Here is a 17,888-nt window from a genome sequence, read left to right as displayed (position 1 = left end):
TATGTCAAGTCCTAGGTGATGGAGATCAGATCCACCCTCTTCACCTGAGACACAAACACTCTGGTTGTAACCCTTTTCCCCAAGCATCTTCTGAGAGTTACTTAGTTAGCGTCACAAATGGCACCCTATTCCCTATATAGTGCACTAATTTTGACCATGGCCCATAGGGCTCTGGTCAAAAGTATTGCAGTAAGTATGGAATAGGGTGTAATTTGGGATGCCGCCTTAACTGCATTTCCACCCATGTGTACAGGTTACTTTTCATGGCGGTACGGTTACAAGTGTGGTTAGTCTGAATCTCAGCTGAGATAGTGAAGGGAGGGGAGTGATGTGTCTCTGAAGGAATGAAGAGAGAAAGAGAGTGAGAAATAGTGGGGGAGATGGACAGATAGAAAGAGGGTGAAGGAAGAGTTAGAGACAGGGGAATGGAGATGTAGAGAGAGAGGTTGTAGTTTTGAAAAATATGTTTCTCCTTTCAGTCATTCATCAAAAACTACATTACCCAGAGGTCTTTGAAGCGAGCTGATATGTACAGTAGGTGTGGCCAGGTGTGTCAGACAGACCTCATTATTGTAACTTTCAATACAAGAAATAGGATACAGAAAAATCACCTGATCAACAGCACACAGGTAATTTCAACCTCTCAGATTACCATTCTTCCGTTTGTATGTTTCATCGTAAATAATAATTTGTTCTTAACAAGTTAAATAAAGGTTACATTTTTTTTCTTCTTTTTAAAGGCTGCCTTTAGGCTACAACAGACCAGGGAACATATTGTGCAATAGAAGTTGTGAATAAAACACACCCAGACAATCTCTCACACATTGACCAGATTAGGCTCTCTCAATGGAGTAGCCTACTTGATTTGGCCAAATTGATGAATTCACAAATGTTTAGGCCCACCTGTATTGGAGACGTTTAGCCTAAAGTAGCCTAAGAAGGCTAGCCTATACGTTTGTTGAAATGTGTTTTATGAATGATAAGCTATAAAACATTTATCTAGAAAGGACAGACTTTCCCAACTTTTCTTCCCAAGGAAATGTACTCGACTGACACAGCTGTCTATGGAATTGTATAGCTTGTGAAAAACATTTGAAGAAGGATTTCGAGCAATGAATAGGAATGTTCCATTCGGTGGAAAACTTTATTTGGGGGGAACTTTGCGGTCCCAACATAGAAATGATAAACACACAGCGGCGGTTTATCTTGAACTGAAATATAAACCCCATGTTGAGACAACCGGTAAACTCTTTCTCCGTAAAAGTCTACCTATTGTCCGTTACAACTGTTCAATGCGCGAGGATAATGATATCGTCACCCCGAGAGGCGACAATGGTTCGTTCCAGCTGCTTACAATGCTGAAGTATTTTGTAGCGTTAGAGAAAAAGACGGATCTACTCCGCCGGCACCGCAGGTTTAAGCTTGAACGAGTTTCGCAAGTTATGAAGTGGGTGAGTGAACCGAACGAATGGCTGACTGTATCTTTTTTAATATTACATTGTCGTTTTCCTTTCCATTCATTTGCACACGCCAAAAAGGTCGAGAAACCGTTTGTCCGCTGTAGGTTCCAAGATATTGTAACTGTTCAGTCTGAAACGTTTGAGTGACAGACAGGTTTAGAATAAACCAACCACAACAACCAAAAATCAAAGGCAAAGCACCATTAATAACAGGAACAACAAGCTTACAAGTGTAGGTTGTTTACGATGCTTTGAGGTCTAGCTAGGTAGGCTAGTTTCGTTGTGAATTAAAGCCAACGGAAAGAGAACCATTGGCAATGGTATGCATTGCGGGCGACGTTGTCAGGCAGAACCTGTCGTTCATTCATGTCGACTGCCTTGGGTGTAGGTTTTTGCTGCTGGCTGCAAAGTTGCAGAATCAGTCAGTGAATTCCAGCGCTTGCAGAAAAACGTCTCAAACGCGCCAGTATGACCGATGTTTCAAAGTTGATCGTTTGTTTTTATAGGTCAACTATAATTGGGCCAAATGTAGCCTACACCAACTTCAGTTGGGGAAAATGCAGCGACCAATTTAAAAGAGCACATGACACAGAGAGAAGACACACACACCTTGCTTGGCTGCATACTGGGGGATAGCTTTGTGTTATAACGTTAGATAGCTTCTTAGCTCATTACCTGGGCATTCTTTTTAATGTGTTGTTGTTGTTGCAGTGAAGAGAACAAGAGTGCTCTGAGAGCTACCTGTCTGTAGTGAATCTAGGCTATAGCCTGAGTGCCAGTCTGTTTGTGCTTTATTGACTACTGCTTGTCACTCATTGTCATCCCGAACATTTTCATCATGGCAAACTTGACAGTTGTCATGATGACAATGAGTTGGCATAACAGCACAAATAGATATAGTACCAGGCTAGAGATTCTAAGGTCAGTTTCCGGGATAGGTGGACACAGATTAAGCTTAGTCCTGGATTTAAAAGGCATTTCAAATGAAGATTCTTCATTGAGCATGCGTTTTAGTCCAGGACTAGGCTAGGTTTGATCTGTGTCCTAGAAACCAGGCCAGGGCCAACTTCAGTTCATCTTACTCCTACTTCCACAGTGAATTCAATGCTCTGGGGTGAAGTTTCCCCTAGGTACAGATCTAGGGTCAGTGTCCCCTCCCCCAATCCTAACCTTAACCATTAGTGGGGGAAATGACCCAAGATGGGAAACTTCCACAGTTAGAAGTCAATAGGAACTGTATCTATGCGGGTATTTAGCCTCTGTTAGACTATACTTGTATTGTCTGTGGGCCTTCATCTACCCCGGGACCCACCCTAAGTTTAGTTGTCTTGGCCTAGTGACAGTTGACAGCAGAATACTGGTCTGTTCTGTTGCCGTGACGACACGGGGAGAACTTTAGCACAACAGGGCAGTGTAATTACAGAGCTGTGTGTCAGTCTGTGGAATTACTTCCAGGTTTCCTCCATTCTCTTTCTCTCCTCTATCTTTTACTCCCTCTTCATTTTTCTCACATTAGGCATATACGCCCAGTCTCTCTCTCTCATATCCTTGACCCTTTCTCATTCTCCCTATCCCTCTCTCTCTCTTCCTGACGATGTATGGCTTTGTGGAATCTCTCTCTCTCTCTCTCTCTCTCTGAACCCCTCTTTTTTGATTTGTTCCGCTCTCTGAACCACTCTCTTTTCTTTGTTCCGTTCACATAGTTATCTGGGGAGTCTCTCTGTTGTTTTTTATTTTCCTCTGTTCCCTCAACTGAGTGACAACACAATGCACTGAAAAACAAGAGGACCTTGCTTCTGCCCGTAGACAAATAATTATAGTTCTGTGCTTCTGATACAGCAGTCCTTAGACTTTTTCTGTTCTGTGTGCTGATTCTGTTTCCTGTCTGTCTGTCTCTCTCTCTCCTCTGTTAGTTTTACCATTGTGTGAACTGATTATCAGTCAGCCGATAAAAACTGTCAGACTGACCAAATATTCCCATCTACCCTGTCAGCCCCACCCCCTCATTTGACCCCCTTATACCCTCTCCTCCAACCCTCTCCTCCTCCCTCTCCTCCAACCCTCTCCTCCTCCCTCTCCTCCTCCCTCTCCTCCAACCCTCTCCTCCAACCCTCTCCTCCAACCCTCTCCTCCAACCCTCTCCTCCTCCCTCTCTCCCTCTCCTCCTCTCTCTTTCTCTCTTTCTCCCTCCCTCCTCCCCTCCTCCCTCCCTCTCTCCCTCCCTCCCCTCCTCCCTCCCTCCCCTCTCCTCCTCCCTCTCTCCCTCCCTCTCCTCCGGCCGGAACATAATTGCAAATAAATATTTTGTAGACTGCAAATTGACCGCAAGAAGCCCAAACAGATATGTTTGACTAAATCATAATCATTTCAAACCTTGCTTACATTTTTTTGCTCAGAAAACTTGGGGGGCCAAATAAAACCGCTGGGCCGCCAGTTGGGGAACCCTGCCCTGGGCCTACATATATAGTTCTAAGTTTACATACTGTTTCTCCTCCACAGCAACTTTAACTTTGCATTTATAAAATACTCATAAGTATATTAGTGTTATTCTGTAAGTATACTGTATCTTCTTGCTAATCTGCCGTTGTTAGACAGTGCAGTAAATCTGTTTCTCATCACTGTGTTTTCACTGACAGGCCTGCATGATTTGCGTTGTTTGGCTGTAGTACAGATAAACTTTGACCTGGAGGAAGATGTTCAGGGGTTGTTGACAGTGACACACACACACACACACAGACACTGATGTTCACGCATGCACACACACGAACACACACACACACACACACACACAGAGAAAGGGGACATGGGCCCTGGTCAAAGGTAGTGCACTATATAGGGAATAGGGTGCCATTTGGGTCTTGTCTCTGTGATAAGACCAGCAGTCTGACAATATGCCCCGGGAGAGTGAGAGAATTGAGGAAGGGAGGACAGAGGAGCAGAAAGACAGTCAGTGACTGGAGAGTTGGAGCATTGACAGAGTTGGAGATAATGGAGTGTGAAATAAAGAAAGAGAGCGAGGGAGGCAGAGAGGGAAAGACAGAGGGAGAGAATGTAGAGAGAAAGACAGAGAGAGAGAGACTCAAGAGGGGGAAGATGTGAGAAAATATGGAAATCCCTAGGTTATGGATTTGAATGGACTCCAAAGCACAGACAGACCTGACCAAGACATTAGAGATTTGGAGTGAAAAGTTCAAAGAAAGAGAGTAAGTTAGAGAGAGAGAATGGGTCTGTAGGAGAGAAAGAGAGAATATCTATGATGGAGAGATAAAGACAGAGATAAGAGAGCGAGAGAGGAGAGAGAATATAGACTAGTGAGAAGTTAGACAGGATGTGTAGAATGAACATGTTGAATCCATTAACTTCCACAGTGCAATGCCCTTTGGCCAGGAGCCAATCAGATCTGCCCTCAGCTGTCTGCCTCTGATGAGGTCATCACAGAGAAGTTGACTGTTCCAGGAAAAGAACCATGGAACTCCAACCAAGACACACACACACACATATAGGGCCCTAAACAATCAGCGCTGCGGACGGAATCAAGGAATCCAGACATTAAAACGGAATTCAACAATATTCAACATTTTATTGAAATTAGTAGGAAATCAATGAACTTATTCGAAAATGCATTAATTTGCGCAAGTTTGTCATAAGACATTAACAAAATGCATCAGTGATTCGTATTTTCCTGCAACTTTCTGAAACGGCACAGAAATGCCCCTGTGTGTATGTCTACACTTTGTTTGGCTGTTAGCGACGATGCTAATGATAACCTTCTTCTGGTAGAGATGGAAAGGCTTTCCCAAAAACCTTCTCATTTAAATGTTAACTACAAAGTAGCCTATGCCAACCTGGAAGAATGATATCATCAATCCAGTGGCCATTTGTTTAGCAACATTTTGCAATCACATGAGCGCTACAAAAACATAGCTAACCAAACAACAATCTCTTCCTGGTGCTCACTTGCATTAAAGGGCAACTAAACCCCAAAATCTAAATTTCTTGTTTTTCCCAGACCTGGTCTTCTGATGTGGTTTAAGTGTTGTGGACTTACAACATCCAATTTAGTTGTTTTTCTATTAAAAAGGTGTGATTTTGAGAGCGAAAACCTGAAGAAAACAGAAACCTGGAAAAATAAAACAGAATTTTGAAAAACACTAAACGGAATCAGGCTAAAAATAAAACTGATTTTATAAGGCCCTACATACATACGCACACATGCATGAAACACTCACACACAAAAACCGGTGTCAAATATATATATATATATATATATATATATATATATATATATATATATATATATATATATATATATATATAGGGGTGTAACGATTCGTTTTAACAACGATTCGATTTGTATCACGATTCGTGGTTGTCGATACGATTCAAGGACGATATTGGTTCATTTAGAACGATACGATCCGAAACGATTCAGTGACTTGAAATCGATTCAGTAACCTTTTAGCCAAAAATTCAACTGAAATAAATACCTGGATACTGGACAGTGCAGGTGAAGTTTCCTAGATTCCTGTTTCTTGTAAGGACCGCAATGGTGGCTTGATAATTTCCTTTGCGCTGCTGCTGGCGCGGGGCGATGACGTCACGGATAGGCAGACTGAATCGAGTAATGTTTCAAGCCTTTATCATTAAAAGTGCTAAGAAAAAACATCCATATAAAGTCTGACGTGCTTAAATCCAATGGGTTATTTCCTAGTATTGATACAATCGATTTATTACATTTTAAAACGATGTTAGATTGATATATGTTGTCCAAAAGGCCAACTCGCCGAGCACAGATCGATGTAGATGGATCATAGGAATATAAATTGATACATCGATGTAGTAGATGGATCGTTACACCCCTAATATATATATATCCTGTCACGTTAAAGACTGTTTTGTTTTGTGTTTGAAGGGTCACATGGTCTTTGTGAAGAGGTCAAGCACACTAGAACACTACCAGCACACAGAGCAATAATCATAATCAGTGGCTGTGGTTCTGGGTTTTCTGGAAACCTGATTTTGCCGTGGCTAAAGATGCAGATTTCTGTGCATGTGCAGGATTTCTTTTTTAAAGTAGCTGCTGCTCAGTGCTCCGCTGCAGCTTCCCCCTCCTTGATCGGCGATAAGGGCCATTGTCTGGTGTAGCCTACAAAACTTCATGTTGTACACAAAGGACATGATTGACATGTTCCAACTACTGCCTTCCCTGTCCCAGTAGACACGATTTCAGGTTCTTTTTTCAGGAGGGGAGTTGGGCTACAGGCAGCTATTTACATGTTGTACACAAAAGACATGATCAACATGTTCGTACAAACTCGCAGTTCGTTTTTTGTACCAATGCAAAACTCAAGTGGGGAGTTACATGCAGCTATCTAGGCAGCATATTAAACAAGCAAGACACAGACACGCAGTCTAATTAGCGATGTAATGTTCTTTTTTTAATCATCATTGCAAACATTGGCTAAGCAGGAGGCAGACAGGCAGTCAGAGTAGTAGTGTTATTTTTCAGCAACTCTGGCTGATGATTACGATATGGCAGCAACTACAAAGATTAGCCTACGTCATCACACAAAACGCAGATTGTTTTTGCTCCAATGTGTAGGGACTACGTCCTGCTTGTGTATCTGCAATATCCGTTACAACAGACAGAATGTTGTAGCCTTCATAATGGCCTTGAATGTTCGTTCAAATCGCCGCGGGGTTCTGTGTTCTCAGCCACGGTCATAATCATATACTTTATTGATTTTCTCTGATCATTTCCTTGTTCTTTGTTCGCTCTGAGCTTTACATCTCTGGTAAGTCTGTTTTGGTTCAACTCTGAACACACACATAGGCCTAGTATGGTAAAACTCTATTCAAACAGTAATTCCAACACTTCAGTGGTGATACAAACACACATGTTTTGATTTAAGCCTTGTTTCTGTTACAGAGGCTTTAGTCTTTAGTTTATTAGCTGGTATGAATTTTCTTGAACTCTAATCGCTAGGACACACACCACCTCCAGTTTGTAATAAGCATGATGTTTGTAATTACGCTACATGGGTTTAAATGTGTTTCAAAGCAACAGGACAGGAAGTGTCTTCTTTGTATTTGAGTTGGGACTAAACAACGCAACATAGATTTTAGGATTAAACAAGCCTGAACTCCTACAATGCCCCCCCTCCCCCCCCCCCTCCCCCATGACGCAGTACAAATTGGTCTGACAAAGAATTCTCTCTCTCTTACCAACCTCATGAATATTCATAATCAGTTCTGGTGCATGAGCAGCATTCTAGAACTCATGCGATCAGAAAGATATCCGGCCACAAAATGCTCATTACAATGTGAATGGATGGTGGTGGCTCTCCTATCCATCACATAATCATATGCTTGGTGTGTAGGCCTAGTATGATGTAGGCCTAGTATTGTATTCTAACACTTCACTGGTGATACACACACACACCAGCTGCTGTTACTGTGTTTTGTTGGTATGATAAAGAACTGCTTTTACGAGGTAAACGAGGTGTGTGTGTGTGTGTGTTTGTCCAGGTGCTACAACAGTGCTACTAGAAGACAAGCTGAAACACGAAGGAGAGGAGAGACCTTCAATTGCCACAACTCGTTTACCATGATTCCTAACATTCCTCTCTCTCTCTCTCTCTCGCTCCCCCTCTCTCTCTCTCTCAGGTAGTTTTTGCAACACTATGCTAGGAGAGTGGAGAGGCGGGACTAGGCGGACAAGGGTGTGACCCTTCTCTGTGATTGGTGGACAGAGATTGACGGACGGACAGAAGGATAAAGAGGACAAGACAGACTGGAGAGGAGAGACTGAGAGAGAGAGATGGATCACAATGTCAACTTTGACCTGACTCCTCACCACATGGAGGCTGGCCTGGAGTGAGTATTATTAGACTATACCAATGGAGGCTGCTGAGGGGAGGACGACTCATAATAATGGCTGGAATGGAGTGAATGGAATGGTATCAAACACTCTCTGATGTGTTGATGTTTTGGTAAACAGAAGAGAGGGTTAAAATAAGACAATGACAGTTAACTGTCTGTTTGATGTTCTTTGAGGCAACTCTTTGAGGCCCAGTTCTGTACAGTACCAGTATCCAGCCAGACCCATTGTTCCCACAGAACAGACTGACTGTGTTTGTTTGACTGTTTGAATAGTCTTTGTTCCTTTGTTGTGTGTGTGTTTGTGTGTGTGTGTGTGTGTGTGTGTGTGTGTGTGTGTGTGTGTGTGTGTTCTTGTATTACTGAGGAGAATCTTCTGAGTGAGTCTCTTCCTGTGGTGTTCAACTGCAGGTTCCCTGGGGAGCAAAAGGCTTGTGATTGTGGTTCCTTTCGAATTAGGTCTTAAAGGCCATGAAATATTTAATATGAAGAGTTGTCAGTGCTTATCAAGGTGGTCAAAGCCTAGTGGTGAGGGAGTGTTTACACAATGTCTGTCTGTTTTTCTGAACAGTGGTTACTGGTTAGGGGTGTGTTTGTTTTTAGTGGTTAGAAGTGTATGTATGTCTGTTTGTATCCGACCCACTGAAGTACCCTCTCATCTCTCTCTTACTCTCTCTCTCTCACCCCCCCCCCTCTCTCTCTCTCATCCTCTCCCTCTCTCTCCCCCTCTCTCTCCCCCTCTCTCTCCCCCTCTCTCTCCCTCCCTCTCTCCTCTCTCTCCGCCTCTCCCTCCCTCTCTCCTCTCGCTCTCTCTCGCTCCTTCTCTCCCTCTCTCTCTCTCTCCCTCTCTCTCTCTCTCTCTCTCTCTCTCTCTGTAATAGGAGCCCAGTGGATGAGGAGGGGGTCCATGACTCCTTTAACCAGCTGATAGAGGATCAGAGACAGGAAGCCTTTGAGCTGCAGGAACTACAGAGGGAACTGGATGAGGAGGAAAGAGGTAGTGTTTGTGTGTGCGTGCATATATGCGAGTGAGACTGTGTGTGTGACTGCTTGAATGTGTAGGAGGGAAAGACAGTGTTAGTGTGCATGTCTTCATGTGTTGGTGTCTGCTGGTGTGAGTTTTATATGTGTGTGTGTGTGTGTGTGTATACCTCCATAAACCTCATACTCTCCTATCTCCAGACAGTGTAGCGTACCTGTCCAGCCCTGGTCGGGAGATATGGCGTGGGGGCCAGGGGAGGGGGGAGGAGGGGGAGGAGGGGAGACAGTTAGACCCCCTTATAGAGGAACGCTGGTCCTCCGCCACCCTCAGAGTCCTCTCCTCCATGCCCAGCCGCACCATCGGTAAGTCACCCCTACGACACCCTTATGACACACTTATGAAACCTCTACGACACTGTTATTACAGTCTTAAGACAGCTGTATGTACACCTAACTAGTATTTCTTCTTTTCACACTTCATGAGAGAGAGGTAGTTTCAGAAGTCAAAACTATTTCTGCCATTGTCGTGTGACTGTTAGTTCCTCTAGCAGGTGCACCAGCAGCCAGTCAGCCAGCCAGTCAGTCAGCCAGTCAGCCAGTCAGTCAGCCAGTCAGTCAGTCAGTCAGTCAGTCAGCCAGTCAGCCACTATCAACCCATCAACAGATACTGTATCTAACACAGTGGCTCTAAAAACACCATGGCACAAAGTAGAGTTCTGTCCGTCTATCAGACAGTTTAGGAACCATGCATCTACACACACACCTCTTCACTTTCTCTCCTCTCTCTAGGTCGCAGTCGAGGTGCTATCATCTCTCAGTACTGTAACAAGACCATGAAGTTGAGGAGACGCAGACAGAGCAGACCTTCCATAAAATACTTTTCCCGCTCCGCACGACCCAGTATCCGTGGTTACGGCGTGGAGACGGGAGGCGTGGAGACCGAAGGCGTGGAAGGGGAGGGTGAGGTCACTTGCGTAAACGTTACACACACACACACTGAAATACCAACATTTTTGTTGTAATGATGTCATAACCTACGCATAACTAATGTGTGTGTGTGTCCGTGCATCTGTCCATCTGTGTGTGTGTGTCTTTGCGTGCGCGCTGCAGGGCGTAAGCGTGACCACCTGGTCAACAACCTTCAGAACCTCTCTCTGAGTGACCGGGTCAGGATGCTGCGAGCCATGCCTCTGTCTGTGGCTGAGAAGAGTGAACTAAGGTATCTACACTCCTCTATCACCTCTCTCTCTCTCTCTCTCTCTCTCTCTCTCTTTCTCCATCCCTCTATCACCCCTCTCTCTCTCTCTTTCTCCATCCCTCTATCACCTCTCTCTCTCTCTTTCTCCATCCCTCTATCACCCCTCTCTCTCTCTTTCTCCATCCCTCTATCACCCCTCTCTCTCTCTCTTTCTCCATCCCTCTATCACCCCTCTCTCTCTCTTTCTCCATCCCTCTATCACCCCTCTCTCTCTCTCTTTCTCCATCCCTCTATCACCCCTCTCTCTCTCTTTCTCCATCCCTCTATCACCCCTCTCTCTCTCTTTCTCCATCCCTCTATCACCCCTCTCTCTCTCTTTCTCCATCCCTCTATCACCTCTCTCTCTCTTTCTCCATCCCTCTATCACCCCTCTCTTTCTCCATCCCTCTATCACCTCTCTCTCTCTTTCTCCATCCCTCTATCACCCCTCTCTCTCTCTTTCTCCATCCCTCTATCACCCCTCTCTCTCTCTTTCTCCATCCCTCTATCACCTCTCTCTCTCTTTCTCCATCCCTCTATCACCCCTCTCTCTCTCTTTCTCCATCCCTCTATCCTGCTGTCTCTATCTCTCTGATGCTCTGAGCCATGCCTCCCTCTGTGGCAGAGAAGAGTGAACTAAGGTATCTGCACTCCTCTATCACCTCTCTCTCTCTCTTTCTTATCCTATCACTCTCTTTCTGTCAGACTCTTCCCTCTCATTATTCTCTCTCTCTCCTCCTCCTCTCTGCAGCTCTATCAATAGTTGTCATGGTCTCATCCTCTATTCCTCTGTCTGTCACTCACTTGTGTATCATCTTGTAACCCCCATCCCTCTCTCTCCCCCCGTCCCTCTCTCTCTCCCCCCGTCCCTCTCTCTCTCCCCCTGTCCCTCTCTCTCTCTCCCCCATCCTTCTGTCTCCCATCATTCCTCTCTCTCTCTCTCCCCATCTCTCTCTCTCCAGGAGGTTGGCTGATAGGAAGGGTCTACGCTCCAAACACAGTCAGATCCCCTGCTGTAGCCAGCTGAAGTATAACATCATCAACGTAAGTCACACAGACAAACACAGTCAGATCCCCTGCTGTAGCCAGCTGAAGTATAACATCATCAACGTAAGTCACACAGACAAACACAGTCAGATCCCCTGCTGTAGCCAGCTGAAGTATAACATCATCAACGTAAGTCACACAGACAAACACAGTCAGATCCCCTGCTGTAGCCAGCTGAAGTATAACATCATCAACGTAAGTCACACAGACAAACACAGTCAGATCCCCTGCTGTAGCCAGCTGAAGTATAACATCATCAACGTAAGTCACACAGACAAACACAGTCAGATCCCCTGCTGTAGCCAGCTGAAGTATAACATCATCAACGTAAGTCACACAGACAAACACAGTCAGATCCCCTGCTGTAGCCAGCTGAAGTATAACATCATCAACGTAAGTCACACAGACAAACACAGTCAGATCCCCTGCTGTAGCCAGCTGAAGTATAACATCATCAACGTAAGTCACACAGACAAACACAGTCAGATCCCCTGCTGTAGCCAGCTGAAGTATAACATCATCAACGTAAGTCACACAGACAAACACAGTCAGATCCCCTGCTGTAGCCAGCTGAAGTATAACATCATCAACGTAAGTCACACAGACAAACACAGTCAGATCCCCTGCTGTAGCCAGCTGAAGTATAACATCATCAACGTAAGTCACACAGACAAACACAGTCAGATCCGCTGCTCAAATATGACATTGGTCCAGTTCCTGCCCGGATACATTTCAGGCGTTGCATTGCATCAACCAATGGTTGTGCGCCACCACATTTACATTTACATTTTAGTCATTTAGCAGACGCTCTTATCCAGAGCGACTTACAGTTAGTGAACACATATATTTTTTTTTTATACTGGCCCCCCGTGGGAATCAAACCCACAACCCTGGCGTTGCAAACGCCATGCTCTATCAACTGAGCTACATCCCTGCCGGCCATTCCCTCCCCTACCCTGGACGACGCTGGGCCAATTGTGCGCCGCCCATGAGTCTCCCGGTCGCGGCCGGCTGCGACAGAGCCTGGATTCGAACCAGGATCTCTAGTGGCACAGTTAGCACTGCAATGCAGTGCCTTAGACCACTGCGCCACTCAGGAGTACCACGTCATGGACTGCAGCTGGCCATCAGATTGCTGTATCATATGATGTGGTTACTATCTGATATGTTCAACACCTAGTCAGGCCTTGTGAGATCTGGCAGGAGTCTGTCAACGTAGTCAGGCAGGAACGCCACCACTATCATGTATTACATCATCGTGAGTCACCACCCCGTGACCTCATTCTACTTCTACATTCTACTTCCTGTAGTGGGACAGTCGCTCATCTAATGAGGTACTAATTTTATCAGCTGATCTGTCTAGACAGCAATCATCGTGTCTGTCATAGTTTCTGTACAAGTCAGGGGTTTACAGCTTTAGTCTCCCAGCGCTCGCCACACACAGACACACAGACAGACACACATAGACAGACAGATCTTTGTGACAGTAATGTGATGTTGGTGGGTGTTTCCTGTAGCTGTGTGTATCAGTATCTACTGATGGTGTTATAGCCCTCTTGCCCAACACTTAATGCCCCTGTGAGCGTGAATCATGAAGTAATTTCCCTTAGACAAGTCCCTACTCATTACGTCAAAGAGTTTCTCAGATGTCAACTAAGTTATTATGAGGCTTTTTTAGTTCATGGGGAAACAGAATGTGTGTGTTCCTATAATTCTAATTATCTGCTCAATGGGTTAGTATGTGGACACAAACATTACTGTACTTGACACTGACCCTCTCCTCTCCTCTCCTCTCCTCTCCTCTCCTCTCCTCTCCTCTCCTCTCCTCTCCTCTCCTCTCCTCTCCTCTAGGCTCTGAGACATAGCTGGTACAGCTGTCTGTCCTTCCTCCACTCCCTACAACTGTGGCAGGTAAGTCTCTCTCTCTCTCTCTCTCTCTCTCTCTCTCTCTCTCTCTCTGTTCTTTCTCACTATCTCTGTTCCTCTTCCCCAGGTGGCGCTGAAGAGGGTGAGCGGTCGTTTCGGCACCGGCGTCCTCTCCTACTTCCTGTTCGTCAAGACCCTCCTCTTCTTCAACATCTTCCTGTTCCTGGTCACGGTTTTGTTCCTGGCCCTGCCCCAGGCAGTACACCCCCCCAGGTTAACCCAGGGACACGTAGCCTTCTCTGGGCTGGAGCTGCTCACTGGAGGGGTAAGAACCAGACATTCACCTCATACCAAACATACTGTCCCATACCCCCAAACAGCACCAGGCATTACACCCCTCCAGGCTGCTCACTGGAGGGGTATCCTCATACCAAACATACCTCCCCCTCTCCGTCCCCCGTCTCACTCTCTCCCTCCTCTCGCTCTCTCTCTCCTCTCCTCTCTCTCTCTCTCTCCCTCTCCCCAGGGTTATTTCTCAGACTCAGTGATGTACTATGGTTACTATAGTAACTCTACCCTGTATAAGAACTGTAGTATCAGTAGTAGCGGTATGGACCAGCAGCCCAGTCACTCTCCATCTAAAAGGACAATGGAAACAGACTGTGGAGTGAAGCTGTCCTACAACATGCCCCTGGCGTACTTCTTCACCATAGGAGGGGCTTTCTTCATCACCTGCATCATCCTCGTCTACAGGTGTGTGTGTGTGTGTGTGTGTGTGGGGGGGGTGTCTCTGTCTTTCGTCAGAGAGAGAGAGACTACTTCAGTGTACACTGAGTATACCAAACATTAGGAACACCTTCCTAATACTGAGTTGCACCCCCTTTTGCCCTCAGAACAGCCTCAATTTGTCAGGGTTATGGACTCTACAAGGTGTTGAAAGCGTTCCACAGGGATGCTGGCCCATGTTGACTCCAATGCTTCCCACAGTTGTGTCAAATTGGCTGGATGTCCTTTGGGTGGTGGGCCATGCTTGATACACACGGGAAACTGTTGAGCGTGAAAAACCCAGCAGCGTTGCAGTTCTTGACACACTCAAACCGGTGCACCTGGCACCTACTACCATACCCTGTTCGAAGGCACTTCAATCTTTTGTCTTGTCCATTCACCCTCTGAATGGCACACATACACAATCCATGTCTCAATTGTCCCAAGGCTTAAAAACCCTTCTGTAAACTGTCTCCTCCCCTTCATCTACACTGATTTGAAGTGGATTTAACAAGTGACATCAATTAGGGATCATAGTTTTCACCTGGATTCACCTAGTCAGTCTGTCATGGAAAGAGCAGGTGTTCCTAATGTTTTGTACACTCAGTGTATTTAGATGTTAAATGACAGGACTTACAGGACTAACAGTTCACAAAGTAAGGGGTGTGTGTGTGTCCTCCCCCCAGCATGTCCAAGTCGTTTGGTCAGAGTTTCCGTATAGACAAGTCTCATGGTATCCTGGCGATGAAGGTGTTCACTTCCTGGGACTTTAAAGTCATCAAGAAGACCTCCGTCAAACTCCGCTCTGAAAACATCTGCACTCAACTCAAGGTAGGGACACGTACAGATGCACGCTCCTTTGACACGTACACACACTGTTTGTGTTTGTCCGGTATCCTTTTGAACTTCCAGGTCAATATTGAGCTACTCCAGTTTGTTTTCTTTTAATTTGTCAAAGGACATTCTCCTTACAGCGTCCTATACATCCCACACACACTCCCATACACACACACACTCCCATACACACACACACACTCCCATACACACACACACTCCCATACACACACACACACTCCCATACACACACACACACTCCCATACACACACACACTCCCATACACACACACACTCCCATACACACACACACTCCCATACACACACACACTCCCATACACACACACACTCCCAAACACACACACACTCCCATACACACACACACTCCCATCACACATACACACACATGCAATAATGTTGTTAGTCAGTCAGGAATGTGATGACATAAGATATTTGTTTTGTTTTGCAAAAAACTTGAAGAGAAAAAGCTAATTCGCCTAATTAATCATGATCAGTTGTTAGAGGAGACTAATCGTAACCATGTCTCTCTCTCTCTCTGTAGGAGTTGTTAGAGGAGACTAATAGTAACCATGTCTCTCTCTCTCTCTCTGTCTGTAGGAGTTGTTAGAGGAGACTAATCGTAACCATGTCTCTCTCTCTCTCTGTAGGAGTTGTTAGAGGAGACTAATCGTAACCATGTCTCTCTCTCTGTAGGAGTTGTTAGAGGAGACTAATCGTAACCATGTCTCTCTCTCTCTCTCTCTGTCTGTAGGAGTTGTTAGAGGAGACTAATCGTAACCATGTCTCTCTCTCTGTAGGAGTTGATAGAGGAGACTAATCATAACCATGTCTCTCTCTCTCTGTAGGAGTTGTTAGAGGAGACTAATCGTAAGCATGTCTCTCTCTCTCTCTCTGTAGGAGTTGTTAGAGGAGACTAATAGTAACCATGTCTCTCTCTCTCTCTCTCTGTAGGAGTTGATAGAGGAGACTAATCGTAACCATGTCTCTCTCTGTCTGTAGGAGTTGTTAGAGGAGACTAATCGTAACCATGTCTCTCTCTCTCTCTGTCTGTAGGAGTTGATAGAGGAGACTAATCGTAACTATGTCTCTCTCTCTTTCTGTAGGAGTTGTTAGAGGAGACTAATCGGAAGCATGTCTCTCTCTCTCTCTGTCTGTAGGAGTTGTTAGAGGAGACTAATCGTAACCATGTCTCTCTCTCTGTAGGAGTTGTTAGAGGAGACTAATCATAACCATGTCTCTCTCTCTCTGTAGGAGTTGTTAGAGGAGACTAATCGTAACCATGTCTCTCTCTCTCTGTCTGTAGGAGTTGTTAGAGGAGACTAATCGGAAGCATGTCTCTCTCGCTCTCTGTCTGTAGGAGTTGTTAGAGGAGACTAATCATAACCATGTCTCTCTCTCTCTGTAGGAGTTGTTAGAGGAGACTAATCGTAACCATGTCTCTCTCTCTCTCTCTGTCTGTAGGAGTTGTTAGAGGAGACTAATCGGAAGCATGTCTCTCTCTCTCTCTGTCTGTAGGAGTTGTTAGAGGAGACTAATCATAACCATGTCTCTCTCTCTCTGTAGGAGTTGTTAGAGGAGACTAATAGTAACCATGTCTCTCTCTCTCTCTCTGTCTGTAGGAGTTGTTAGAGGAGACTAATCGTAACCATGTCTCTCTCTCTCTCGGTCTGTAGGAGTTGTTAGAGGAGACTAATCGGAAGCATGTCCAGAAGACAGTGTGTCAGAGAATAGGACGTGTGACAGTACATGGTCTGGCATGGTTCATCTGTATAGGCAGTACTGTGGCCTGTGTTCTAGCTCTGTACTACTTCTCTGAGTACATGCACAAGGTAAGAGACACACTTTTTCAGCTCCTGTACATTGCTTTCATCCTCCACTTTCATCTTCCACCTTCACACCTTCTTCCTCCCTCTCTAGGACCTCCAGTACAGATCTCGTATTCCCACTAAGGACCCTCTCCTGAAGGAAGCCAGTCTGTTAGCCCTGCCAGTCGTAGTGTCTCTCATCAACCTCCTGCTCCCTGGCCTCTTCAACGCTACTGCCTGGATGGAGGAGTACGACTCGCCCAGCGTACACACATACGTCTCCATCAGCAGGTAGAGGGGTGGAACTGCAGTCCACAAACTTAATTTAGACGTTTTTGTGTGGATGGAGGAGTATGACTCCCCCATCGTACGCACATACGTCGCCATCTGTAGGTAGAGGGGTGGAAGTGCATCCTACAGACTTAATGGGAAGTTAATGGAGAGTTTATGGAAATCAAGAGTCTTGCTAGTTGACAGAAGTGTGTGTGTTTGTCTGTGTGTTCTAAACATTTAAAAAATCTACTATTTGTGTGTTTGAGGAACCTGATGTTGAAAGTGAGCGTGCTCGTAGTGCTGTGCTTCCATTGGCTGGGCCGGATCGCTTCTGACCCCAACAGCATCGGCCTGCAGGTGAGAGGAACATTCCCGTTCCAGCATTCCGATTCTGTCCCAACGTTCCAATTGCTTCACAACATTCCGATTCTGTTCCAACGTTCCAATTACAGCATTATCTACTCGACAGTGTCCAGAACTATTTTGCTCAAAATGAAATCTGTGCTGCTGTTATGACTGGTGTCTCCTGTGTTGTTGTTGATATTGATGATGTTGATATTGATGTTGTTGATATTGATTATGTTAATATTGTAGATGTTGATATTGATGATGTTGTTGATGTGGTTAAAATTGATGTGGTTAATATTGATGTTGTTGATATTGATGATGATGTTGATATATAGTCCCGTGTAGCTCAGTTGGTAGAGCATGGCGCTTTGC

At 45.3% G+C, this 17,888-nt stretch overlaps 1 protein-coding gene across 1 annotated transcript in view; it reads left to right on the top strand.

Annotated features, from left to right (window-relative positions):
• The window catches only part of tmc6b (transmembrane channel-like 6b), a 31,551-nt gene that overhangs the window by 4,813 nt on the left and 8,850 nt on the right, over positions 1-17,888 (top strand). The window contains exons 2-14 of the mRNA XM_084190961.1: positions 8,127-8,336; positions 9,221-9,336; positions 9,522-9,683; positions 10,110-10,280; positions 10,431-10,539; positions 11,520-11,601; positions 13,456-13,515; positions 13,598-13,795; positions 13,997-14,223; positions 14,922-15,066; positions 16,764-16,919; positions 17,008-17,186; positions 17,435-17,525. Of these exons, the coding sequence (XP_084047087.1) occupies positions 8,281-8,336; positions 9,221-9,336; positions 9,522-9,683; positions 10,110-10,280; positions 10,431-10,539; positions 11,520-11,601; positions 13,456-13,515; positions 13,598-13,795; positions 13,997-14,223; positions 14,922-15,066; positions 16,764-16,919; positions 17,008-17,186; positions 17,435-17,525 (1,752 nt within the window). The 5' untranslated portion in view covers positions 8,127-8,280. The remainder of the gene's footprint in view (positions 1-8,126; positions 8,337-9,220; positions 9,337-9,521; positions 9,684-10,109; positions 10,281-10,430; positions 10,540-11,519; positions 11,602-13,455; positions 13,516-13,597; positions 13,796-13,996; positions 14,224-14,921; positions 15,067-16,763; positions 16,920-17,007; positions 17,187-17,434; positions 17,526-17,888) is intronic.

The sequence above is a fragment of the Coregonus lavaretus genome (assembly GCF_964263955.1).
Source record: "Coregonus lavaretus genome assembly, contig: HAP1_SCAFFOLD_959, whole genome shotgun sequence".
NCBI classification, from domain to species: Eukaryota; Metazoa; Chordata; class Actinopteri; order Salmoniformes; family Salmonidae; genus Coregonus; species Coregonus lavaretus.
The sequence above is the reverse complement of the archived record's forward strand: the minus strand, read 5'-3'. Positions and strand labels throughout refer to the sequence as shown.